This window comes from Amphiprion ocellaris, chromosome 22, assembly GCF_022539595.1.
Source record: "Amphiprion ocellaris isolate individual 3 ecotype Okinawa chromosome 22, ASM2253959v1, whole genome shotgun sequence".
Lineage (NCBI taxonomy): Eukaryota > Metazoa > Chordata > Actinopteri > Pomacentridae > Amphiprion > Amphiprion ocellaris.
In genome coordinates, this window is record NC_072787.1 from 23521583 (window position 1) to 23549341 (window position 27759).

Here is a 27759-nt window from a genome sequence, read left to right on the forward strand (position 1 = left end):
AGGGTTTTCTAATCATCAATGAGCCTTTCAACACCATTAACTAACACAATGTAGCATTAGAACACAGGAGTGATGGTTGCTGGAAATGTTCCTCTGTATCCCTATGGAGATATTACATTAAAAATCAGCTGTTTCCAGCTACAATAGTCATTTACCACATTAACAATGTCTGCACTGTATTTCTGATTAATTTAATGTGATCTTCATTGAATAAAAAACAGATTTCTTTCAAAAATAAGGACATTTCTAAGTGACCCCAAACTTTTGAATGGTAGTGTATGTTTAACCCTCGTGTCGTCCTGCGGGTCAGATTGACCCGTTTTACAGTTTGAAAATGTGATTAAAAAATATTTTCACTGTGAAATTTCTGATGTCCACATTTTCAACATTTTTGGAGAATTTTTGAACATGTTTTGGTGAAAAAAATGTTTCTTTAAGAACATTCACAAAGAACATTCTTTTGTGAATGTTCTTAAAGAAAATATTAGAAGTTTTACTGATATATATGTAATCACTAGGTTTTTTTGCAAGATTTTTACTCATTTTTTGAAAATATTTACAATAATTTTCTTGCCAAATTTTGGGGGATTTTTTTTAAAAAATGAAACTTTTAAGGGAAACTTTGAAGGAATTATTTTCTTTTTCTTCCTGAAGGTTTTTGCAAATTTTCAGAAATTTGGGGAATTTTTTTTTGCTGAATTTTTGGATTTTTCTCAGACAAAGAAACAATATTTTTTGGTGCCTGTAAATGAGGACAACAGGGGCTTGAAAGGGAGGAAGTCATCTGGAATTTGATTGTACACTGTGTATAACGACAATAAAACAAGATAGTTCATTAAATGTGAACATATCCAGAATGCACTTTTTTGCACTAAAATGGAAACATTTGGAGCTGTGGTTATTTATAGGTTATTATTTTACTGGTTTGGCCCACTTGAGGTCAAATTGGACTGTATGTGACACCCCTGGTCTAGTCGTGAAGTTTTGAAATGCTTCTCAAACTATGATGTAAAATTAAAATGAAAGTATTTGATTTATCAAGCTGAAATGCTGAATGGCCATATTTTGTGACAGAAAAGTTTCAAGCCAGTCTGAGGAAGCCTCTGGTGTTTTTTGTTTTTTTTTTTTTTTAATTCTTTTTGGTGTTAGATGTGATTTGTGACGTACTCATCTCCATGGCGAGGACGGTGATGTTGTGCCATCCGATCTCCTCTCGGTCCAGCGAACGCACCGTCATCAGCGCCCCGGAGGTGATCTCGATGTAGAAGAACTTCTCGGGGTCGCTGGACCTCTCGATGGAGTACCTGGCGACAGGTGGCTGATTGAGTAAAGTGCACTTTGGTTTGTGTGTTTTTTTAAGGGAGCTTGTAATCCTATCTGAGGGCGACTCGTGCTCCAATAAACCATCCGGTGTGCGTGAGTCGGCGCGATAAGGCGTCGGGCTGGCGGCTCCTGGAGGAGGCTCCAGATAAGACTCAATCAGAGCATCTGCCTCCTCTGCAGAGCGACGGCGGTGGCGACCTGCAGCTTTGGCTCGCCTCCCGCCGCCGCCGGCACTTTTCCAAAAATGCTCTCTGAAAGCGACACGCAGCAACAACAACAACAAGAAGAAGCAGCAGCCACACAGGAGGAGGAGGAGGAGGAAGCACATCCTCGGATTTCTGTAACCACAAGGAGCCTTCACACCTGATAAAGGTGTTTACGTGCATCTGAGCCATTTCCAAGTAAAATGATATCAAAGTGGCCAAATCACAGAAGCTGAAGCTGTTCGATAAAGTTAACACAAACCAGAGAACAAGCCTGTTTGGTACAGATCGCAGCAATAATCATCATGTTTATGTTCGTTTCAGTGGGAAAGAAATGCAAAAATTACCATTCCCACTAAAATTAGGACTCCTATGACAATATCTGTCAAAATTATTGCACTATCGTGTCTTTTACACGTCATTCAGCGCAAGTTTCAAGAGAAAAACAAGCCAGTAGTCAGGAAAACAACTGATTAAAGAATAATCAGCCCTTACAAGAAGAAAAATGTACATCTTTTTTCACTTGCATGTTAAAATCTCGCTATAAAATCAGCAAAAACCTGCAAAAAATTACTTTAAACAAACTGTGGAATACTGTGATGTTAAAAAACTGTAAAAGCAGTGGAAATAACATCTATGAAATGACATTTTTAGTTGATTTAATTAGTAAAACTGTAATTTTATGGTCACACATTGTAAACATCCCAAATAATTAATTTTTGATGTGGACAGTATTTTTTTTACAGTCAAAATGTAAATTTATACCTTTTTCTGTGATTTTATGAGATATCTGGAATTTAACAAATGATGGAAAATCTGTAAAGTAACAATTAAAAATTATTTACCATTTTAATGTCCTTATATAAACATATTTTCTGTCAAATAACAGGTTGTATCTGTAAAATACTGATATTTTTATGGATTTCATTGTAATTTTTAAAAGTGTAATTTTATGGTAAAACATTGTAAAATAACGATGCCATTTATAAAAAAATATATATAAAATTTAAAATTATTATTTTTTAAAATCACAACAGGCTTGCAAATGAATAGTTTTATTTTACTCGATATCTATAACTTGAGAGCAATAAAATAACAGCTCAAAGTACTTCATTTTTTCAACCTTTAATATATATAATTTCTCTTAAATAATAGCAGATATCAGTAAAATTTTATTTTTTATGGATTCAAACAGCATAAAGTGTAATTTTACAATAAGTGTTGTAAAAATTGCTACATTAAAGCAGGCAAAACAGGGTAGTAACTTGTAAGATCTCTTTCTGAAATAATATTAATATGAAATATTATGATTACAAGAGCAGCTAAAAGCCTTTAAAAATATGTAGGTACTGAATTTTTTCTTGATAATATCAACTGAGGAAAGGCTTAGAGCTGCTACTGCAAAGATTCGATCTGATTTGATGGACGCAATGCACATATTTAAATTGTAACAGATGTTTAAGGCTGAAATTATGTGGATTCGGTGTTCCGTTCGAATAAATACAAGCATTTTTATTGTGAAACTGCATTTAAAGCGACAGAAAACACTGAAACATGCAGCTTTAATGGACTTGTGAACACATTTCTGACCTTTAAATGACTCATTAACATAGAAATTGAAGCGTTTTGACCGTGCAGATAGGGGATGTTAAATCAACGATGCTAGTGGAGGGATATACTGGAGTTTGAGCATCTGAATGTGTGTTTGCAGGCTTGTTAGCTGCTTCGAACAGTCGTGACTGACACATCCAGTGCTGGCGAGGATCTCCCCGAAGGATCTCTATTAATATCACTGGTCCAGAGCCACGAGGAGGAAGAGGAGCTGCTGCATGTATGAGTGAAAAGGCAAGTGAAGAAGTGTTTGTGTGGAAGTATCGGATGTATATCTGCCAGCCAGTGATGGACAGAAAGACGGAAACGAGGCTGAGACTGAAGGTCACCAGCAGCTTGTTGCTGTCTGTCATTTCTGCTGCAGAATTCCTCCATCGTGTGATGTAACTCCGCTACTAACTGATGCTCCTCCAGCTCTGGGAGTTCAGCGCGACACGATATTCAGTCGCATCTGTGGCTCAAATTCATGTCCTCTGCAGGAATAACAGAGATTTCTGCTCATCTGCATCAGTGTCATTAACACTAGAACCACCAATGGGGTTGTTTTTAAACCCCACAGCACTTAAATTGTCCATTTTCATCTGTTTTCTTGTGAAATAATGAGTTACACTTGACAAAATAGTGATTTTAAATTGGGTTTGTTGGGTTTTTAAGTGTACTGAAGCACGCTTATTGTTATTGCTCAGGCTTATTCTTATTATAGATTCTTCCAACACAATTTTCAATGCCTAAGTCATCCAACATCTTTAAGAGAACATGTTAATTCTATAGCAAAATGTAAGCCTCAATTGCACTTGTAGTGCCATGATTTTTGGTCGTGATTAGTCGTACTTTTAAAAAAAAAATTGTTCAAAACTGCCTTAAAATTCCCCACTGAAATGAATGGGAAGTTGGTCTGACTACTGCCAAAAACCAGCCACATTTTACAGTAGAAACTTCACAGCTTTACAAAAATCCTGCAAATTATGTATCAAAACATGCAACTCAATCTGGAATGGAGTGCTGTCTTTTTTGGTAGGGATTCATTGTACAGATTTGATGAAATTCGTAAAAATAAAACTGTTAAAAATTCCCATTGAAATGAATGGGAACTACCAAAGCCAGCCATCTTAGGAAACCTGTAGCTCTGGCAGATTTGACAGTAGAAACTTGACAGCTTTTCGAAAACTGTATCAATACATGCCGCTCAATTGGGAATGACGTGCTGTGTCTTTTGGTGGTGATACTTTGTACGGTTTTTATGAAATTCGTAAAAAAAAAAAAAAACTGCATTTAGTGCCGGACGACTGCCATACAGTGCAGACATGAGAGCTCAAAGAACACATTTTATTGGTCAGTGCTGTGTTTTTACCAGTTTTATCTCAACCAAAAGAAGAATATTTTGATCCTGGAAGCATCTACATGGTTGGAAATGTCATGTTCTTGCTCATTTCATTTAACCTTGGTTTCTTTCTACTGTTCATGTCTTTTTAAAGCAGCCACTCCCACCTGTCCTTCTTCCTGCCCCTTGGCTCACCTGATTCCACTCAGCTCATTGCTTCTTCAGTATTTAAACCATCAGTACACAGTGTTCTGCTTGTTTGTCGATGCCTTTCTTGACCTCCTTCTGCATATGTGGACTTCTGCTCACCTTCTGGTTTTTCTTCACCAAACAACCTGCCATCCAGCCTGTGAGCCTCTGTTTGCTTCTTTCAAGTGCTTCTTTTTAGATGTTTGGTGCCTTTTTGCTGTATAATTTTTGAACTATTACTTAAGTTAAAACGCCTTTTAACGCTTTGATGCCCACCAATGGGTTGAAATGCATGTTATCTTCTTTAAAATAGCCCAAATGACGTCATTTATCAGCGATAGAAACTATAAAAGCATGAAAAAGACTTGGATTTTCAGCTTGAGTTGATGACTACTGTGACGAGTGGCTAGTTGGTAGAGATTGTGTCCATACCTTGTGGAACCACCATCATCCCCCCAATTTTGATAACTTCTGTCAGCACTTGCAGAAATGTTGGTCTACTTGATTTCATTTCCACCCAAGTTTTTGTAAGATAAATAATTAAAATACATTTTAACTTCTCTCTAATCTAATCATGGTTGTTCTGTTTCCATAGAGGTGCAGGACTTTATGTGACAGTGAATAAAAATTAAACATGAGGAAAAATGCCCAGAAATGGGTTGAAATTAAAAGGTTTAAAATAGTACTTTTTTGTTTTGTTTTCATTTTGGTTTTCTTTTTTAACTTCTAGCAATGGTTGTGCTGTTTTCATAGAGGTATATGACTTTATATTGTGGTGAAAAATGAGTTTACAGCGAGTGAAAATGAGATGGAAGTAAAAGTTACCAGACATGGGTTGGAATTAATAGCATTAAAATTGTGTTTTTGTCGTATTTTCTTTTTAACACTTCTATCCATGGTTGCTTGGTTTCCATAGAGGAGCAGGACTTTATACTGCAGAGAAAAATGAGTTAAGGGTGAGTAAAAATGGGACAGCGGCAAAAATGCCCAGAAGAATTAAAATTGTATTTTTGTAGCTTTTTTTCGTTTTCTTTTTGAAACTTCCAGTCATTGTTGCTGTGTTTCCATAAAGGTGCAGGACATTATAATGTGGCGAAAAATGAATTCACAGTAAGTAAAAATGGGACAGGAGCTAAACCGTCCAGACATGGGTTGGACTTGAGGGTTAAAATAGTATTTTTCTAGTTTTTACTTTGGTTTTCTCTTTTGAACTTCTCGTCATTGTTGTTCTGTTTCCATACAGATGTAAGACTTTATATGACATTGAAAAATGAGCCCACAGTGAGTAAAAATGAAACGGGAGCAAAAACGCCCAGAACTGGCTTGAATTTTAGAGAACTGAAATTGTATTTGTAAGGTTTTTATTGCGTTTTTCTCTTTAAAAATCTTGTAGTTCATTCCATTTTTTAGAAAAGAGGATTTTGTTTGCCATTTTTGAAGGCTGTGTACGTTAGCATACTTTGTTTGCTGGTCTTTAGTTTCTTTTGCACCACTGTAAGCAGACGGTGTCAAAACTAAACAACTGCTGTCCCAGATCCAGATAAACTGTGAAAAACTGGAGGACTGATGCACAATATAGTTGCTTTCCAACATTTGAAGTGCTTAAAGTTAAATTTGCACAACATATTGAAGAACATCCACATCATGCACTGCTAATACCGTGTTCTAGATGGTTACGTTGAGTTATGTGACGCTTCACCTGTCAGTGAAGGTGAAAACAACGGGGGTTCATTTCCACGAGCAAATAATGAAGAAAAGTCATCAGTAGAGATAAACTGCTAAGAGTCTGTCGCCGCAGACGGATGACTTTAGCAACCAAGTCGTCTACTTTCACTTCCTTTACGCTGCTTTTAGTCCTAATCGAGGTTGTAAAAAGAGACAGCTGGGACGGTCCAGCTCCTGAAACGCTCATTTACCGCCGCAGCCGCCGATTCCGCCACATGATTAATGGCCTAATTAAAAGGTTTTATGTCTAATTAGTTTATGAGAGGTGCAGCCTGGACAGTCGACCCACCACGAAACATCTGTTCTGCACAAAACACAAAAGAGGCGAGTGAATAACAGAAGTGTTGCAGCTGCACTTGTTCTAATGTTTGTCGTCTTTTTTTCCTTGTTTCGTCAGTGACTTCTGTCCTGCTGCAAACACAGATGTTGGTAAAAGAAGCTGCAGCTGTTCAGAGGAATTGTGTTGTGATGCTACCCCCTAGTGGCCAACAGGTAATATTACACCTCGATTACTTTTTAACTTGGAGCCCAATCTGAAGTCATTTGCCCAAATTCACCCAAATATAAAGCTACAAATACTGTAAATTTGCTTTAATTATATAGTGTAGCTTTACTTTTATGGAGTTGGGTTCTTAAAATGTCTTAATTGCACCAGATTTGATGTATTTTCATGTGTGAATAACTTATTTTATTTGGATTTATTCACACATTCGTAATTGTCCAATATTTGATGAAAGTTACAGCTGCAGCTAATGATTATTTTAATTGTCAAATACTGTGTTGCTTATTTTCTTGATTAATTAATTAGTTGTTTGTTTCCCAAAGTACAAGATAACATCCCAAAATGTCTTCTTTTGTCCACAACCCAAAGATATTCAATATACTGTCATAGAGAAAGAAAGAGAAGAATTTAGACAATTACATTTAAGAAGCTGCAATCAGGCATGTTTGGTTTTTTGTTGTTTGATTATCAAAGATGCTAAGAGACACTTACTGATTAATTATTGCAGCTATAGTGTAAATAGACAGCAACTAAACAGCACCCAGGCTGTTCAGTTTTCTTGTTTTCAATCTGAATTTTCATAAATTCAGCTACATATAATGTTACAAATGGTTTTATTCTTTATTTGTAGAGAAATGTTTACTTTACTGATGAGTTAATGACTTAAAATAGTCTCCAATGCACCTAGTTTTTGCATTTTCATGTATGAATAATTTATCTTATTTGGATTTTATCAGACACATTCTGTAGTTATCATTTTTCTAAATGGAAATCATTACTGCAGTTAACTACTGATTAAGCTGTTGGCTGTTTCCATGATTAATTTATTAATTGTTTGGTTCACAAACTGAAGACTTTCAGAAACTTTTCACATGTAGGAGTCTGCAGTCTGTTTTTTTCTCTATAAAATACTCAAACTTGATAATAGTTGGTGAATAATTGAGTAGCTGACAGCTAATTGTGTAAATGTTGCAGCTCTAATGGAAACTAATGACAGCAACCAAACATCTTAGCGTAAAGGTGCAGTCAAATCCAGTTAAGTTCTGTTTTCTGACAAATAGCTCTGATATCCAAGATCTCTAAGCTTTTCAGCTGCCCTTGAATGCACCATAAATGCCAGAGAGACTTTAGAAAAACTTTTTTTTAATACACTTTGCCACATTCCTTGGCAGAGTAATAAAATGTGTACAATCTACTGTAGTAATTTAAATTTTTTAGGGGAGTATTTCCAAATATTGCTGCCAGACTTCTAAACACAGTTAAGACAAAAAACAAACTTCAAAAAGCATGATAAAGTACTCAAATTGTGCTTGTATGTTCACAGTTTTCTTGTTTTTTCTCACCTCACAGTGTTGTTGGCGGCGTCTGGATCCCTCGCCGACACCGTCTTCACCACCGTCCCGACCTCGGCGTCTTCTGGCAGCTCGATCAAGTAGGCCGGCGAGTCGAACAGCGGGGGCTCGTCCACGTCCTCCACGCTCACGTGCACGATGGTGACATCCTTGAACGGTCCACGGTGGCGGAAGGTCGGGTCCAGGTGGGTGTTGGCTCCCTCCACCTTCAGAGTGTAGCTCGGCTTGTTCTCAAAGTTCAGCGGCTGGTCGGGGGAAACGCACACAAAGGTGTTAGGAAACTGTGTTGGCTGCAGTTTGAAACATTCAAAGTCATTCAAGAGACACTTTTTTGGGTAAATTGGTGCAAAAAAGTCCACAAAAAGGGCAAGGGATGCCAGAGGAAGCTGAAAAACGGATGCCAGGTGATGGTGGAAAAGCGATTCAAACTAAAAGCAAAGAATGAAGTGTTCACTATAGTGCCGAAAATACCAAAAGACGCTGTGAATTAAGAGTATGTGGCTCACATCACTTTAGAAAGTAAGTGAAGTAACTTCAATTTAGATGTTGAATTATCAGATGCCAGGACAAACTAACAAAGAATGCTCGTGGATTGTGGAAAAGGGTGGAAATCAGTGCTGGTACCTCATGCAAAAATCACAATATTTATATAATATTTTAAAGCCGAACTGACAAAAAGTTTCTGTAGGTAAGCGGTAGACAACACTTTGAAAACTATGTGATGTTTATTTCTTTAAAGGCAAAATTAAATTACCAGATTTTTGAAGGGAGTTTGGTTTCGCTCTGCTTGACAAAGGAGCCTTTGAAGACCCACACCATGGTAATAAATGGACAGAAATGCACAAACTAAGCATGTTTCTCCTTCTTTTAGGAAATTATAAAAATGATAACTTAAATTTAGGTGTCAAATTACCGACATCTATATCTGTATTTGACTTCCTGGCATATTAGCTACATAAAGGCCAAATTAAATTGCCAAATTTTTGAATGGAGTTTGGTGAAAGGCTCTTTGTATAATGAAAGTTTGTATCGAGGACAAAAATGTACAAATCAATCACTTTTCTCCCACCTTGAGGAAGTTTCAATTTAAATTTGATATCAGTACCTACATGTGTGTGATTTAAATGTCAGATTTGTTTATGTAGGGTATTTTAAAGCAACCAGAGTTGACAAAAGTACTGTACATGTTGTAAGAAAGGCAAAAAGGCAGCACAGAAACGGGATAAAACTTAAATTTCTAAAATAAAATGGATGTAAAGACCCCTAAGAGCACCCGGGAGCCAGTGGAAACATCTTCAGTTGAGTTGCTTGTGTACCTTTTTCACTGTGATGATGCCGAAGAGGTTGGTTGGGTCGGTGCTGATGTCGAACGTGTCCCTGCCGTCCCCGTCTATGATGCTGTACTTCATCTCGGCGTTGACCCCGATGTCCCTGTCCTTAGCCCAGATGCGACCCACCACTGAGCCCACAGGGGCCGACTCAGGGACGCTCATCTGGTACAACCCTGGTAAACAAGCACAGTGACTACTTTAAGCCGTTTCCACCACTTGGCCTCTAGAGGGAGCCAAACCTCTTCTGGTTAGCCGCCCCCTCTCATCTCCAAATCACATCTCAGGCCGGACGAAATAAATGGCTCCATAAACGCCTCACAATTGGGTTATATACTGTCTCGTGGGTCGGCTTGAATTTCATCTACCGTTTAACCTCAAAGAAAAGGTGACAGCTGCCCAATTTGTGGCGTTCCCTGCAGCCCAAAGTGAAATGCCTGCACATTGTGCTTGACAGAGGGGAATCCCTGAAGCTCTTCACAACCGATCAAAGTTCCATCGAAGTGATGGCGCTAATTGGAAGGGGACTGGCGATGGAGGTGGTGGAAAGTGGGTGGCGGCTGTTTCTCTTTGTCTGGGAGTGGAGCCACCAGTCGGACCACAGACAGCTAGACAACCCCTGACCTCAGGAGGATGGTAATGAGGGAGGCAGGAATGGGGATAATCAAAGAGACAGCATGGGGCGTCTGGTGGCTGAAGGGAGGGCAGAGGAAGAGGAGGCCAGGGGGTAAATGAGTGGAGACTGGTGGCCAGGAGTGGACAGAGGGGCTGAGGGCTCGGACGCTCCGGAGAAATGAGGTGGATTCATGTGGAGAGGAGCAGTTGGAGCGACGGAAACAGTCTTAAGTGTGGAATATAGCTGCAAAATACGTGTAAAGTTGGGCCAAATAACTCAAACACGCCATGTTACGACTTTATCTCTTGCTTGATACAAAACATTTCCCGCCTTAGTTTGACCACAGCTATTAATCCACTCTGCATGGCTGCCTTTGCATAACCTGGTTTAGCATTGAAAGAGACTCGAAATTTGGCATTTACACAATAATTTAATGTGCATTTCTTGGTGGTTAGCATATTCGCCTTACAGCTAGAAGACCCCTGGTATATGTTCTGATCTTCCCAGGATCTTTCTGCATGGAGTTTGCATGTTCTTCCTGTGCATGTTGGGTCTTCTCTAGGTTCTCCTGCTTTCTCCAACAGTTCAAAAAAGGTTAATTGGTAACTCTAAATTGTCTGTAGGTGTGAATGTGAGTGTGATTGTTTGTCTCTATGTAGCCCTGTGATAGACTGGTGACCTGTCCAGGGTGTATCCTGCCTTTGCCGTAACTCAGCTGGGATAGACTCCAGCCCCCCCGCAACCCTAATGAGGATTAAACGGTGTATAGATAATGGATGGACGTAAGGTTGTTTGCTATCGCTGATAGAAACCGAACAAAAACTGAACTCCTCACTTGATAAATATCTGCTACAGTTTACCGATGTTCTCTAAACACCTCACATGCTAATGAGCATGCTAGCCAGGCAGATACGTGACCAAAAACTAGTTGGAAAATGATGAAATAATTTTATCCAATTTCAGATTTACTCAATGCAACTAAGTGTTTTGTATCTACATGGGTATGAGTAGAGTTTTCTTTGAGCGTACGTCCATATAAACGTCTGTACCGCAGTAGATCGTGTTCATTTGACTGTAGGAAGCCAAAATCCTGATTTCTGTTCATATTTGTGTACTTTGTGATTAAATGTAGTACTTTTTCTTCTTCAAAGACTAGGCAGAAACCTCTCGGCTTGCACCTGACTCTTTATGTTGAGGAGCGTTGGATTTGAATCCTCTCCACCAACCTCCTTGTCTCTCCTTGTTTTGGTTTATAAAATAATCCGCTCTAGACAGCTCCATTACTAAACCTGAAGTTGCTCCCAATGGGCACGTTGCATGGTATGTGAATGGATGAGAGGGAATAACATTATAAAGCACTCTGAGTACCACCAAGGTGGAAATCTGCTACACTAGTGTAGAAAATCAAACATATTACTGAATGATTATCATGCACTCGCACAAACGTGAAATTTTATTTCAAAACACTCAAAAAATGGTTGCAAATTCGAAGAACATGAGAGAATCACTGTAAAATAGGATTTGGTTGCAGCATAAAGCATCATTTGTATGGTTAGATTAAGGATGATGTTGACCAAAGCAGTGGCAGAGCAACTAATTTCACTAATTTGAGGTCTGTATGACGAGAGCTCTGCCAGATCTAAAAGCCATCCAAAGCACAACAGCTATTTGACTGAGTTATACAACATGAGAGAGGCTTTTTTCATCAATTTTTTCAATTATCAATTTTCTATTCTGGATGCAGATCCACTCCCTTACAAAATCACCTGAGTCACACAAGAATGGGAAACTCTTTCCAAACGGCTAAATGACTATCACCAAAAAAACAAAATATTACAACGTGTTGTCTCTATACTTCAGGGTCATCTGAAGGCTCTGAGTTGGAGTTTTTGGTGCCATTCAGCCACAAGCGTCCTGGAGATTTAACAACGCTGTGAATTCAGGCTTTAGTACGACACACAATAAAGACTTCAGTGTTAACTCACGATCATTTTAAGGGCACATTCCGAATATGTTTTTATAAAGCAGGAGTGAAAAGCAAAACAGCGATTCATATTTCTTTTGTGGGAGTAAAAGCTGCAATCCCTATATAAAAATAATATTTTAAATCAGAGCTTTATGTGCATAACACTGAACTGAATGCAAGATACACATAAATGTGTGAGTAAAGCCTCCCAAAGAGTGACATCTGAACTTTCTCCCAACTAAATATAAAACCGTTAACATTTTAAAGTTAAGTGATCTATCGATTCTCCTCCTTTCTTTCCGTGTTCTTTGTGTTTTTTTTTTTAACATTCTAACCTAAAAATCTGTTGCTTTTGGAATATTTCTGATGTTTTATGCACTAGATTAATCAATGTAAACTGCTTTATTCCAGTCCTCGTAACCTCGGCGAGTCATAATTCAAAGCTGCACAGTGTGTACGCGCAGCATTTTTTTTCTCTATTGCTGTACATAGTGCTATGACACACTCCTACTCTTTTTCCTGTGCCGAGAGAAAATTAAATGCGGTTCCTTTTTCAGCTCCTGCGGTGGGAGTAGAAAAGGTTAGGACAGGGTTCAGGTGGAGAGGGGAGTCGGTAAAGTGTTGCTTACTCTGGTCGAACATGGGCGGGTTGTCGTTGACGTCGCTGAGCGTGATGTTGACGGTGGTGGTGCCGGCGAGGCCACCCAGCTGGCCGCCCATGTCCTTGGCCTGGATGACCACTGTGTAGTTTTCTCTGGTTTCTCGATCCATGTCGGCCAGAGACACCCGGACCACACCTGAAAGCCAAGGAGAATAAAAGCAGTGAGAGATCGCACACGAAGACGGGTGATTTGAAGGTTGACGATTAGTGTCCAAGAGACGGTGTCAACACTCTTAACAGACTCATCAACCTCTTCGACTCTTACGACGGGATTTACTGCTTAAACCCTGAAAACGAACACTGGCTGAAGCACAGCAATAGTAACACTGAGCCTCTCTTTGAGATTCTGCTCCATCACTTCTGCAGATTTGTCAGCTGCACATTCATGCTGCCGATCTTCTGTTCTCTACCACCTCCAGAAGATGGGTTCGTACACCACCGTTCAAAAGTTTGGGGTCACCCAGGCAATTTCATGTTTTCCATAGAAACTCACACTTTTATTCATGTGCTAACATAACTGCACAAGGGTTTTCTAATCATCAGTTAGCCTTTCAACACCATTAGCTAACACAATGTAGCATTAGAACACAGGAGTGATGGTTGCTGGAAATGTTCCTCTGTACCCCTATAGAGATATTCCATAAAAAATCAGCTGTTTCCAGCCAGAATAGTCATTTACTATATGGAAAGTAATATGTTCTTGTGTTGCAAATACATGGGCCAGCGTGGCCATCGAACAGGCTGGGGGGGGTGTCTGGAACCATGTAGCTCCTAGAGCACCTCCTCTTTTTGCATTCTTCATATGGGATGGAAATAAAGAATGTTGGTTCAACATGTCAATCAAAGGTCTTCAGGTGTCTAGACTGTATTTCTTCACTGAAAAAAACTGCTCCTTTCAACAATAAGGGCATTTCTAAGTGACCCCAAACTTTTGAACGCTAGTGTACCTACTCCTTACTGTCAAGTTCTTGAAACCATTGTGTTGACATGGTGCATCATCCAACTAGAAACCATCATTGGAATATGGTAAACTGTGGCAAACAGGGATGAACATGAACAACAACAATTCTCTATCTACTTGAAGGGATTTTAAACCTTGATTGTTACAAAATCTGGCAGGTTTACTTTTGAAAATCTGCAAAATTACACCATTTATCAAGTTCAGTAACTGTACAAAGTGAAAGCATTGTCCAGTTCTCAACTTTTAGACAATCCTTGAACTAGTCATAGTGGACACACAGTTTGGTAGGTAAAATGATCCAAATCTACAAATCAAAATTACTTCATTCCACAGGTCTCATTTAGACTGTTTACACCAGATTCTGTGAAAAAGAAAAAAAAAATTCCCATCCTCGGTGCAATCGACCGACTCTACTTCAACCAACAGTCACTTGACACCAATTTGTCAGCTTTTCGGTTGAGCTGCAGTCAGTGTTTTCACATAGCAAAGAGAAGACACATAGAATCCAATTAGAAATACTGACGCTAAAACAGAACATGCTTGATCATTAAAATAAATGCAGCATGGCTCAAAAACGGTATACAGAGCAAGCTGATGGAGGATGCAATCAGCATGGTGAAACATTTCGCTAGAGTTGATGTGCAGAGTAGTGAGAAAAATGACTAGTTTGTGGAGAAAGTGTGAAATGTAAATGAGTCAGCGTGGTTCAAAAAATTGATGGAAGATACATTCAGCATGGTGAAACATGTTTTTAAAGTATAGTTTGTAGAGAAATGTAAAGTGTAAAATATCTATACTCTGTAGAGCCAACTTCTTTATTCCTGCCCTGGTAACACTTATGAGAAGAGCAAGTATCCAAAGAAAATAAACATTATTCTTTTATCTGTGACTTAAGGCATTGCAACTTTGTTTTGCTGCACAAAGCACATTTTTGAATTATCTCTCATTCTAGTCGTTGTTGTTCTGTTTCCGTAGAGGTGCAGGAGTTTATACTACAGTGAAAATTGATCCCACATTGTGTAAAAATGTAACCGGAACAAAATACGCCCAGAAACTGCTTCAGGTTCAGATTCATGCTGTTGATTCTGACCTGTCACCAGCACAAATTCAGATTCATCAGACCAGGATGAGGTTTTTTCCATCTTCAGCTGTCCGGTGTTGGTGAACCTGCAGCCTTACATCTCAATTCAGGAGCCCGATGTTGGTTTTTCTGCTGCTGGAGTCCGTCCACCTCAAGGTTGCTGTGAATCTGAGCTGCTTTTCTGTTCTGAAGAGCGGCTATCTGAGTTACTGTAGCCGTTGTGTCAACTCCAACCAGTCTGACCTCTAACTCAACTCATCCAGGTGTTTCTGTGTGCAGAACTGCTGCCCGCTGGATGATTTTTGTTTTCAAACTCTTGACACGGTTGTGGTGTAATCCCAGGAGATCAACAGTTTCCACATCATGGTCAAAGAGCACATTTTGCCTCAGCCTAAAGTTTGATGTGTACTTTAACTGGAGCGCCTCATTTGTATTGTTGATAAAGTGCATGAACAAGCAAACTTATTTTTCCAAAACTTTAATGTTGATTCCTGCATATTTGGGGTTAGAAAACACAGTATTCACTCTGATTTATGAACCTCCTGAGGTTGAAGATGACATCAGACCACAAAAAGTACGTCTATGTTGTAATAATATATGATAAATTGACATTTTGAGGTTTGAAATGATATGTTTTGGTCCTGAAACATGCAAATTAGAGGCTTTGCTGCACTGAAGTGATGTTTGAGGTTCTATTTGTTGTAGTGCTTGGTTTAGCTTGGGTTTGGATGCCCATGTACAGAGTGATTTACATTTTATTTTCACATGAAAATTGTATTATCAAAGTTTAAAGTGCATTTTTTTTGCTATTAAGGCCTGACTCAAAGTTTATAATATGGTTTTACGAGTTCATATGTGCAGACGAGACTGAACGTATTGCTCTAAGAGTCATGCATGCTTGCATTCATAGTAAATAAACCTAAACTTTGACTGCAAGAAGACTGACTGAGCTGGTTTCCATGGTTGAACAGTGGAGAATTTGTAATATTTAGGTAAATTTGCATTGCATGAAAGACCTATACACACTGAAACTGGAGTACATATGACCAGCCTCGACCCAATTTCAGTTTTCTAACCGTTCGCTTTCCCTTTTCTTTGGATCCCATCTGCACGCTTTTATCAGCAGCGTATTACTACCAAATAAATCCTTACATAGACAGAATACGTGCTGCAGAATTTAGTCAAGGTCAAGTGATGTTTTGCGCTGCAGAGTAAGAAAAGAAGTGTGTGAAACAACTCCGAGACACTGAGCTAAGTGTGTGTGTGTTGAGGTTTAACATTGTGTCGGCACCAATAAAAGCCTCGAGTCATGGAGGCTGATTGATAGCTGCAGAAGCCATCCTGCAGCAGCAGTCTGACTCTGCTGCTGCTACTGCTGATGGGCAGCGCAGCCTGAAAGCTTTGGCAACAGATTTCTGTGCTGACAAACAAGGAAATGAGGCAGCTGTGTTAAACAATAGCCAGTGAAACTAATGGATTTTTGGATGTGGCGGCTGAGTTATGAACCACGTGCGTCAGTGTTCCAGTTAGAACGCTTTGGGAGCTGCATCTGGTTAATTACACGTTCCGCAGATTTAATTTCTTACTGCTGACCATTTTTGAATACAGGCTTAATTTTTTGCTTTATTACACTATGTGGACCCCAAACAGCCTCCACACTTCTGGTTTCAGGCCGGGATTTACTCCCATTTAGACGCAAGTTTAAGACTGACTTGCAGGTCTTCAGATTTAAGTTTGCCCATGTCAGCTTTCTCTTCAACTTTTGCTAAATGCATGTTACTGTCAAATCCTGTTTGACAATGGCAAAAACCTCCAGGCAGCAATTTATATGCTGAAAATGTTGCAAAAGATTTGGATTGTGCAGCAAGTCGGGTCTGCTTGGTTCTTTTAGCGAATTAGCCATTTAAATAACGCCTTCCTGTGGGGATATGTGCCACCAAAATACTCCCCTCTTCAGTATTTGGAGGGGCACCATCACTGCATCCTGGGCTGAGCACTGCCCAAGACCATTGTGATTGGTTTAAAATACAAACAGTCCAGAACTTTTTATTTCCCTCCTATAGCAAAATGATAATGAAGTGCAGGTAGACCATTCTACAGCATTGTGGAGATGGGTGTGATTATGTAAAGCTAACATAGTCTATAGAGTAATTGGGTAGTAATGCAGTTTTGCGATGCAGAGTCAAAAGTTATTTTTGTCACTCCAACAAATTGTTACTCATTTTATAAGTATTTAAAAATTTCAGTCTTTCAACTGAGAGGAACTCTGACTGCATTTGTATGCTATTTATATGGAGCTACATCCAGGTGTAATTAGCTTAGCTTAGCATAAAGACTTAGCTAAGCTTTGCTAATTATGTTTTTTCCCCCTTTATCCAAATTAATTAGTGAGCTTAAAAGCAGTGGCTAGTTGACAGAGCCCTGCTAACCAGTTATTATCAGTGTTCATGCTAAGCTAAGCTAACAACCTGTTGGCTCAAGCCTGTCTCTCAACATGTTGAACCATCCCTTTGTTGATAATGTAACTTCAAAAGAAATAAATGGAGGTTTTCTATGACTGTGATGAACTTCACATCTCAGAAGAATCCTCTAATTGTGTTTTTAACATAAACATAGTAATAGAAATCAGTGGCTGCCCTGAGAGACAGAAGAACACACAATAACCTGAGAGCAAACCAGCGTGGCTTTGTTAAAGATAATGCAAAATATATTTAATTTTCTGTAAAAAGGGGGAACTTTCTCCCAGCGCTCGCTCACCACGGCGCCGCCTGTCTTCTTCTGTCCTCGTTTTCAACAAAGGAGTCACACTTTGAGTTTAGCATATCTTTTTTGTCGAGTGCCAGGAGTTTGGGAAACTGCAAGTTGCAACAAAAGAGCGCCGTGTTGCAGGCAAATGTTCGCTAGTCTCATAGCAACAACAGGAGCCATGCTGAGCTTCCCACATTCAGAGCTGGTTGCTGTACACAGGGGCATAGAGTGTGGACTGCTAAAATCAGAGTGTGGAGCGATCGCAGCGTGATTCACTGTTAGAAGCAAGGAGGGGAATTAACAGTAGCTGTCAGCCGACTGTTAGTAAATCCCATGTAACTTTGTCAACTTTATCAGGACATCTAACGTCACTCATACTGATTACAGACTCATAGGGAGCTCGTGAAATACCCAAAGCGACTGGTGAACTTGTGTAATGATAGAAGTGGTTACAGATTGAATGATTTAGAGGGAGCTTGCGTGCAGTCGTACCGGTCTTGGGATCCACTGAGAAGTAAGGCTGCCCCTCCAGGATGCTGTAAACCACCCGGGCGCTGTTTCCATACGTGGGATCATCGGCATCTGTAGCGGTCAGCTGGATCACAGATGTTCCTGGGTGAGCGAAGAGGCAAAGGGTTAGCAGGAGGTGACGCCAGTTACCATCATAGCAACCACATGCATCGTTCTGGGTGGAGCTTTTCCATCTGTGGCCAGGTATTAACTATGCACGTTTTACTTCAAAAGTGGTTTCATGAATACTGAATGAAGCAGATGGGGACGAGTCTGCAGGGCGATTATGCACTTTGCTGACTGCTCACCCTGCATGCAAACTCTCAGCAACCTTAAAAACAAACAGCATGCAGAGTAAACACTTTAGCTTAAGTGCCAGTTTCAATTTCTTTCTCCACGTTCTTACCTATTTTGGACATTTCTGGCACAGTCGCCTGGTAGGGGCCGTCCAGGAACCTCGGCTCGTTGTCGTTGATGTCCTGGATCTTGACGATGAACTCGGACTCGGGCTCCAGAGGCCGATCCGTCAGGCGGTTTCGGGCCTGGGCTCGGAGGACGTACTGGGCTTTCACCTCCCGGTCCAGCCTCTGGATGGCGTGGATGTCCCCAGTGCTGTCGTCGATGGTGAAGGTGGTGCCAGCGCCTTCGCCCGTCAGGATGTACTTGATGGAGCCGTCACCTTTATCCATATCAGAGTGGAGCTGTGGGGTTCACAAAGGTGTCAGTGAGGAATACCTCAAACTTAAGGGGTTTGGAAGCAACTTAGAAGCTTCCTAAGTGGTTGAATTTACACTCAAACTGCAACTGTAATTACAACTGCAGTCACAAGTTTACAGTATGAGGACAGTGACATGTTTTTCAGGAGGTTTAATTAGGTCGCAGCTCCCAATTTTAGAACAATGCTGCCGCTCAGCAGTTCTAAACATCCAGACAAGAAAACCAAAATGGCTTTTCGGGGCCAAACGGGGGAAAGTCCAAGTCAGACACATGATCTCAGTCCAACTAAACATGTGTTTCATATGCTAAAAAGCAGACTGAAGCCAAACAAGGCCACAGCAGAAGCAAAAAAGCTGATTAAAATAGTGTGGAAATTAATCAACAGTTATTTGTTGTTGAGTATCTGGTGAAGGTTTGTTGCTTTCCTGTTTTACATTACTGAAAAATAAAGGGAGAGAACATTTCTGTCAATAGTTAAGACACTCCGATGCATTATGCGTGAAGTCAGTGAGGAAAAATTCAATAATGTGCATAAATATAACAAACCGAGGCTGAAGTTCAGTGCGTGTAAGGTTTTATGTAGGTTGTATTTAAATTATTTTTGACACCGATTGTTTGAGGGTCAAGTGGTTGGGGTCACTACAACAGTAAAATCCTGCTTTTACGCTGATGCATGAGTAATAGTGCAACAGTCACAGGAGACTACTTTGAATACCATACATTTACTAGATTATACTTCTCTACTTTCTCTTTGAGTTGCATTGTGGTGTGTGACATTAACACTGACTGAATATATGAATCCATACACTTGGTATGTTCTTCTTTTCAAGAATTTGGTGACGTCAACTTGTGGGTTTGTTGTAAGAAACAAGTTTCTACCATCGTACGAAAAAGAACTAGCATGTTGTCACACAAAAGTGCTACCATAGGTGTAGTAAAGTTAATTTAATCCGCTGTAACGAGCTTCAATGAGCAGAATAATTACTGAAAGTCACAAAATAACAACAGTCTGTTCATGTCATGTGCTCTGATATCTTCCTACATTCTTCACTGTGAAGTTGTGTAAAATGGTTTTTACAATGGATAAAGTCAGCAGCAGAAACATAAAGCAAATAAAGTAATCTTAACTGTAGTGACAGTGGTCTACTTTGCTGTAACGTTAGTCCTATCCCATTCTTGTAAAAACATTTTGTGGCTGTATTTTTGCTGAAATAAGGTTACTTTTAATTAAGCTCACCTGCTAATAAAGCAGCTCAACAACAGCCAAGTAGGTTAACTGACAATTGATTACGACAAATGCATCAGAAGATGGAAAGACATGCAGTTATTCTATTTCTTGATCCAGAGAAATTGCAGTAAGTTGGAGTACACTACCTATAAACCTTGTGAGTAAAACTTGTTAGGAACCAATATCCTTTAAAACTGAAAGTTTGGAACTTGTTCCTGATACCAAACCTGAAGTGTGAATCCCACTAGTAGCAGATTAATTAACTATAGTGTGAGCAGACAAGTCGCAGGTTCATAACTAAGTAGAAAGGCTGATTTTAGTGTGAGTTAATGCATACAATGCCTGCATACAATGCCTGCATGCTAACACTGCTAGCATGCTGCTATAACTGATGGACAACGACTGATGGAAAACCAAAAGGTTCCAGGTGGGACTTGCGGTCTAGACTTGTTTCATCAGGACGAAATAAGACTTAATTACATGGTAAATATGTGGATTACGGGGTTCACTAAACAAATGTCTTTTGTAACAGTGTGCAGATTTGCCTAAATCTAAAACCAATAGACTTCATTTATGTAGCATCTTTCAAAATAAAATTACAAAGTGATTTGCAATAAAAAAATAATAAAAGTCGCAAGAACCAAAACTCAGAGTTAAACCAGAACTTAAACCAGAGCTACAGAATTTCCTTTGGGATTAATAAAGCATTATCTTAGCTTAGCATATAGATAAAATAAACCTGTATGCTAAAAGGTTTGAGACAAATATGTGTACCCCCAAAAAAATAACTGTTGGCCTGCCAGAGTAACAGATCTGACAACACCTCAGATCCTGACAAACTGCATTGGCCTTTTATGGACTAAAGAATCAGGGAAAATATGATGAAATGAAGTTGAACTGTCTGCTTTCTGAAACCTAAAATTTGCTTGACTTTGCACAAAAATAGAAACAAATCCTGCACCGTTTGTCTGATGTGACTGTTACTGAATACAACAAAACCAGCAAGACAAAAAAAAACATGCCACAGTCTTAATACTTTACATTTACACAGCTACCATAAGCTATATTTAGCTATCGATGCTAGTTTAGCTACCATCTAATTGCAAATCCTGTTTACATTATTGTTTCTTCTCAGCCTATGAGCTAAATTGCACTAAAGTACATACATGCAACACTATTGTCGGTGTATTTCCTTCATAACTTCACCGGTGGTTGAATTAACTGTAGACCTCCAGGGGTGGTGCATTTTCATACTGTAATACTGTCGCTGTAAGTCGACATGTAATCACAGCTTACAGCCTGTTTGTTGCTACATACCCTGCAGTGCAATCAGAAGCCTTTTGTGGCCGGTAAGTGCGAAATGCCAACCTGTTGATGTGCAATCAGTCTTTACTTTGTACTTAGAGGGCCTCGGCGTGTGATGACTACTTACTACCATCACACTGGCAGAGTGAAATTAAATGCCCCCATTGACGCCTTGTACATAATCAACTGGATCCGAAAACAGTCGCTCTGGCCTTTTCTCTAAGTGAAACGACCGAGCCGAGGTTGTCGAGCTGATAAAAGTTTTGCAGCTCTCGTTGTTGTTGTTATGCCGGTGATGGTTTCGGCGGCAGCCTTCACAATACCTATCATCTCCGAGCAGCTTTTTCCCTCCTATCTCCTTGGTGCCCACCTGCACTAACTCTCGCAAAGCCCGGCTCGCCACAGAATAGATTTTTTAATCAACGCCCGATTGTGGGCTTCAGCGTCGGTGTCTGGCGGTGATATATCTCCGGCCTTTTCCTCCGCCTCCTCCACTGCTGATCCCTCCTTTCCCTCTGAAGCCCATGAAAGGAGGGAGTTTGACACTCTGAGGCTATCAATTACCCGCTCCGTCTCCGCTCCAGCCCAAAGCCCACACCTCCGACATCCCAGCAGCTCTGAATACTAAGTTCCTTTGCCCTGCCTCGGCTCTCCGCCGCTGAGGAACTAAGCATGGAGGCTCCGGTGCATCTCTCTCCTGCTTTGTCACATCCCACAATGGCTTTCCGCCTTGAGTGGCACCCTGGGTAATAGCCCGGCCCTGTCAGAATCACTTACTCTATTCAGCTTGGAAAAATTAGGCCGCAAAGAATCCATAAAGAAACGTAATAGGAACGAAGACGACGAGGTAAGGTGGATGCAAATATGCTGCCGCAACTGTGAGGGATTTTTCTCACCACCTAAGCAGAAATTTTCCCTCCAGCTCTCTCGGGAGTTCGATTCGGACACGTGGCTCTTTGGACTCTGGCATTTTTACTCGGTATTCCCGAGCAGAGGTGGTGAAATTATTCCAGAACTCTAATTAAACCGGTTTGCGTCATTCCCAAAGGGGGATTTTCAGACGATGAGCGATCGGTACTGCTGTGCTTAAAAAGTTGATGAGGGATATTGAGGCAGTGGCAGGTCCGGAGTTTTCCGAACAGGGCTGCGTATTTTCAGGAATTCGGAAAAAGAGAGATCTTAGATTAAAGTTCAGGCCATTTTCACTTTTGGCACGAAGTTCAGCTTGTACATTCAGACTGTTTTTAAGCAGATTTAATGGGCTGCACCTGTTGTGTGCTGCAAGATATGATTAAAATTATACAAGTATTGATGTTTTACATACTATATTAGACATCTAATGTTACATTCAGTTCCACTGCAGAATTGTATATCATTTCAACATATAATTTTCGCATAAACCAGCTACTGACACATTCGTCCTAATACAAAACCTGAGCAATTTACTGTAACTCTCTTTCACTTTCTATAAGTAATCATTATGTGTACACACCAGAGAGACATATTTAATGAAAACTGCTAGTTTTGCTGTTACGGTAATAATGGCAGTCAGGCCATTAGTTTAGCTTATTAGTGATTCTTGACTGTTAATACCGGAGACTTAAAGAATCCTGAATAGAAATCTATGGGACAACTCCTAAGACAGTGGTTTGATGACACGTCCCTCTCCTACCAAAAAGCCAATCGTTTGCTTTGTAACCACCAAATCAGGAAACATCCAGCCAATCGTGTTGTTACGCTGATGGAAGCACAGATCATGAAACTGTGTAGATATGTAGTAGAGGTATAATCTGTTGGAACAATTCATTTTAAGCCATGTTTTTGGGCAAAATTGCCAAATTTGTAAGTACTTTTGACGGGTTATTCTATAGATGCAGTTGAAATTACAGTTATGTCTGTCTTCCCGTTTATTTAGATAGATGCCTGGTTTTCTTAGCCAGAAATACCTGCTTATGGGTGCTACCAAGATGGCCATCGAGTGGAAAGACACATCTATAAGGACTTTCATACTGAATGTATCAGATAGCCTCTAAATTGAACCTCCAGTTGCTAAGCTAAAGTTACGTTTGCTGACATTACAGGTATAAAGGTTCCTAATCATTGCAGTGCCACATTAAGTTAGTCAGCTACTTTTTATTTTATAGTAAGAAAGACAAACTGCTGGTTTGCCACAACTAACTATTTACCCCCTGAACCTCTAAATCCAAAAGGTGGGCTATCTTTAAGAAAAATATCACTAAAATGGCACCATTTATCAGCCAAGAACTGTAAGAAATCAATGGACCTTGAACGTATCCTCATGAATCAGATGCCGCTCCACCAGGAAAAATGAGTAAATCTAAACTTAAATTTGTGATATTTCATTAAAATCACAGTTTTTCTACATGTCTTGTTTAAAAATTTGCCAAAAATACACTATTTTCAGCCTCTGCGTAACCGGGAAGCCATTGACAAAACCTGTCGCATGATAAACATTCGGCAACTTTGTTGGATGAACCTCAGTCTGTTTACGCAGAGAGGAAACAACGAGAGACTAGAGAGCAAATAAAACGTACAATAACACAAAAAAATGAATGCAGCATGGCTCAAAAATGGCATGCAGAGCAGAGAGCTGTTGGAGGATACATTCAGCATGGCGAAACCTCTTTCCAGAGTTTGTAGTATATAGAGGTTGCAAAAATGCAAATAGTAAAATATGTATAGTATGTGGAGCCACCATTGTTTTCCGGTACTGATAACACTTGTGTGCACTTTGAAAACTATTGTACATGCTGATTCAAGTTGTTTTGGGGGATTTTTTTTTTTGTTAAATTATGAAAGAAATGCAGCTTTCAATCTTTCTTTCTTTGTTATGCTGCAGAAGAACACATTTCTGGGGTCTGTACTTGTAGTCGTGGTTGTACAGTTTCCATAGAGATGCAGGACTTTATATTGCGATGAAAAATGAGTCTACGTGAACGTGAAAAATGCCCAGATACAATGCAGGATTCAGAGGGTTCAGTACGGATGCGATTAAAATATAGCTGGTTAGCAGTTGCTGGTTATTCTTGGCTAATGTTAGCTGTCACTCTGGTGACTAATGCTGGATTGTTTTTCCATTTACTGAGTTAACAGATGCTGGCTTGTAATGCATGTTTATCTGCTTAACATGCTTCATTTGTAGTTTAGGAAACTCACCACTGCGACCACAGCTGATAAACTAACCAAAAGCTTGCAAGTGTAACTAATCTCACTTCTGTAATCACTTTTGACTTTCTGCGGTTTAACACTTACATCTTCAACTAAAACCTCCTGTTCTTTAGTGACAAAATGAGAAGTTCAGTTTGTGGGATTGTTGTGTCTCTCTGACGACGACTGGAATTACAGCTATTGATCAAACGTTCAGTTCACTTTAGCGGCCCAGTGATCAAAGTGCTCCTTTGTGAGCTGCTTTCCAGAGCACGTCGGTGGTGTTGCAGATGTGGCGTCCACTTCTGTGCAGCAGAGACAGAGTGAAGCTTCGGTTGGAGTCAATTAACTCAATCACTGCTGTCTGGCTGCGGTTCAAAGTGGACACAAGAGTGGCTGTCTTAGTATGGACTAAGTGCATCCAGGGATTAAATTGGGATTTTTTTTTTTTTTTTTTTTTGCATTCATTGAAGCTTCCCCCTAACCACCCATCATCTTCTCTTTTGCATTCATGCGCTCCACTCCAGATGACCTCCAGGCATTTGAGCTCTTCCTATAGTTCTTTAAGTTTTAAAGTTGGAGCTAAAATCACTTGGCAGCACCGACACCAATGCTAATTTCACACCAGCTATGCAAAAGTGAAAAGGTCAAGCAGAAAACCCGCTTAGCTGCCCCGGTCTGTTTGCATTTCTTCAGGTTATGTTCCATATATGTGTGCATGTTCATACCAGCCAACACTGACCTTTCCGATGTAAAGAGGTTCCAGTCCGGTGTACTCCTCCAGGACAAAGAACTGATTCCACACCCAGCCTCGCTTCACCCTCTGCAGCAGCGCCGAGCTTCCTGCGTTTTCCTCCTCCACCGGCTTACCCACAACGCTGTGGGGCAGGAGGGTCAACACTCCGAAGGCCGCGAGGAGCAAGGTGCTGGCAGCTGCTGGAAGATGCAATCCGTCTCCCATCGTGAGTCGTATTTGAAAAGACTTTTCCCCTTCGAGGGCAGTTATTTCTCAGTTCCTGTTTTTCTGACTTGCTGCTGGCGACCTGGAAGAAGAAAAAGAAGACGACAGATGAGTCTTACATTCACGTCCTCTTTGGACACCGTCATCTTTTTGTTGTGGCGCTGCTGGAGACCAGTGGATGACACATATTCGCCGTCTTTTCTCCCTGCCTCCAGATTATCCGTTTACGACTGAGGTTTTGTTGAGATATAATGAGCTCTGTGTCTGTGTGAGGCTTATCATGGCTGAATGAGAGGGTTCGTGGAGGATGAGGACATAATAGGAGAAGGGAAGAAGATGGGGGTGATAGGCACATTTTCAGTTTCCACATTGAAAAAACCATGTGGAAAATACAGGAATTGGCAAAAATAATGAGTTTTGGCTGAATTTGAAAAGTTGATTAGTGGAAATATTGTGCAGTTAATTAAAATTCAAGTCAAACTGCAGATTTTTTTTTTTTGCGACACCTCCAAAAACTAATTTTTTGCGGCCACTTTAACTACCATAGAGTTAAAAATTCAGGAACTTAAGACTGGATATGTAAGTGATGAGCGTAACTGTAGCCTCCCAAGGGAGGCAATTAGTTTCGCTTAGCATAAACACAGCAATTTGTGGTTTTAAGTGGAGTTGGTGGATATGGTCTGTCAAAATTAGCTCGTAGGATGTGCTGTCCGACCACGGAAACAACAGACTGAAAAGTTACTTACCATACAGAGTGGAACGGTGTTTTATCATACAAATAAGAATTTCTGACCTGGATGTTCAGAGAAGTTTTCTAAAGTTATCTAACAAACAGATTAGAGTCAAAAAATAACTTTACTTAGTGGACCATACAGTTAAGCTTGAAATAATCCATACCTACACTAAATTCCAATTTATAATGAGTTTTTATTTCACCAATAGGTTTTGTCTAATTGCAGTTGATTTAGACAGCAATATAAAGTAAGATATTGTGCTGTAAATGGTTAACATTCATTAACATTTAGTCTCAGAGGCCATTAAGTGTCGCAGAAGTCTTTGTCATGGTACTCGTTGTTACCTAGCGCCCTACAGTGCTCTCTGTTAGCCAAAACAGAACTGCCCATCTGAATCTTGGTGACCACCTCTTTTGGTCTCCACAGTATTAAACAGTAAAAGGTAGTACAGCTGATCTACAATATATTTACTATACATTTTTCATCATACATGTTTAGAGAATACAGATTTCTTTTTTCCATTAACCCTTTGATGCACAACATGGGTCAAAAGTGACCCAAATCCAATGGAAAATGGGTACCTCCTGACCTACACTGTGCATCAAAGTGTTAAAAGCTTGTAGAGAAGATTTCAGACCTACTGGAGCTTTACAGCTAGGTCTGGACCACCTATGAAACATTAAGGAACAGCTTGGATGCAGAAATATTGTGTCGGAAACAGTTGAAATTCATTAACTTTTTGTCTTTTCTTGTCTTGCCGGAGGTCATTAAGCATCACAGAAGACTTTGCCATGGTGTGCTTTGCTAGCTGAACCAGCACACAATACTCTCTGCTAGCCGATACAAAACTGCCCATCCAAGTTCAAGGGACCACCTTTTCTGTTCACTACAGTGTTAAATAAGAGGCGAAGCAGGTACTACAGCTAATCTACAATACATTTTCTGACATGGGTCTTTAGAGAATACAGGTTTTTGCCAATTTTTTGGCTTGTGGATTCGCAGTACCCTTTTGACTCGACATTTCAGACCTACAGAAGCTTTGTAGCAATGTTTGTAACCGCCTAAGGAACAGCTGTTCTTAAAGCATATACAATGGATTGATTTTATTAACTTTAATGTGCTTTAAGTGCATATCATGTCGGAAAATGGTTTTATTTGGGACTGAAATTGAATTACGAGCAAATGTACTTCTTGTAATATATATTTACATAAAGGATACTGATAAAAAACACGCACCGGTTCATGCCATTTAGACGAAATTCCAGAAATTTGCTCTAAACTTTCAAACAAAAAGCAACTTAAAGCTATAAGTTTCAGGATCCCACAGCAGCAAACAGAACTGATGAAGCAGCACCAGCTCCTTTCTCCCTCCAGCTCAGCACAATCAGGCATTTTCACGTCGGCAACAACTAAAAAAAAAAAAAAAAAAAAAGAAAGGTAGCCACACTCTTTCCCTTTCCTTCCTCCTCTTCCTGTCATGAGGAGAGTAGAGCTCCTTCACACCTCCTGTAAAAGGCCCGGGGGTGCGATGTTCTCAGATTGTAGTGTT

At 40.0% G+C, this 27759-nt stretch overlaps 1 protein-coding gene and 1 long non-coding RNA gene across 5 annotated transcripts in view; one reads left to right on the top strand and one right to left on the bottom strand.

Moving 5' to 3' along the window:
* The window catches only part of LOC111568961 (cadherin-20-like), a 102873-nt gene that overhangs the window by 10216 nt on the left and 64898 nt on the right, over positions 1–27759 (bottom strand). For both annotated transcript variants that reach the window (XM_023270870.3, XM_035948502.2), the window contains exons 2-8: positions 25258–25558; positions 18504–18798; positions 18080–18199; positions 12766–12933; positions 9543–9730; positions 8218–8471; positions 1168–1304 (exon numbers count right to left, since the gene is read on the bottom strand). In XM_023270870.3, the coding sequence (XP_023126638.1) occupies positions 1168–1304; positions 8218–8471; positions 9543–9730; positions 12766–12933; positions 18080–18199; positions 18504–18798; positions 25258–25476 (1381 nt within the window). In that variant the 5' untranslated portion in view covers positions 25477–25558. The remainder of the gene's footprint in view (positions 1–1167; positions 1305–8217; positions 8472–9542; positions 9731–12765; positions 12934–18079; positions 18200–18503; positions 18799–25257; positions 25559–27759) is intronic.
* Positions 4693–27759, top strand: part of LOC111568970 (uncharacterized) — a 65368-nt gene continuing 42301 nt past the window's right edge. For all 3 annotated transcript variants that reach the window (XR_002746163.3, XR_002746159.3, XR_002746160.3), the window contains exons 1-3: positions 4693–4807; positions 6770–6864; positions 8225–8411. This is a non-coding gene — a long non-coding RNA (uncharacterized LOC111568970). The remainder of the gene's footprint in view (positions 4808–6769; positions 6865–8224; positions 8412–27759) is intronic.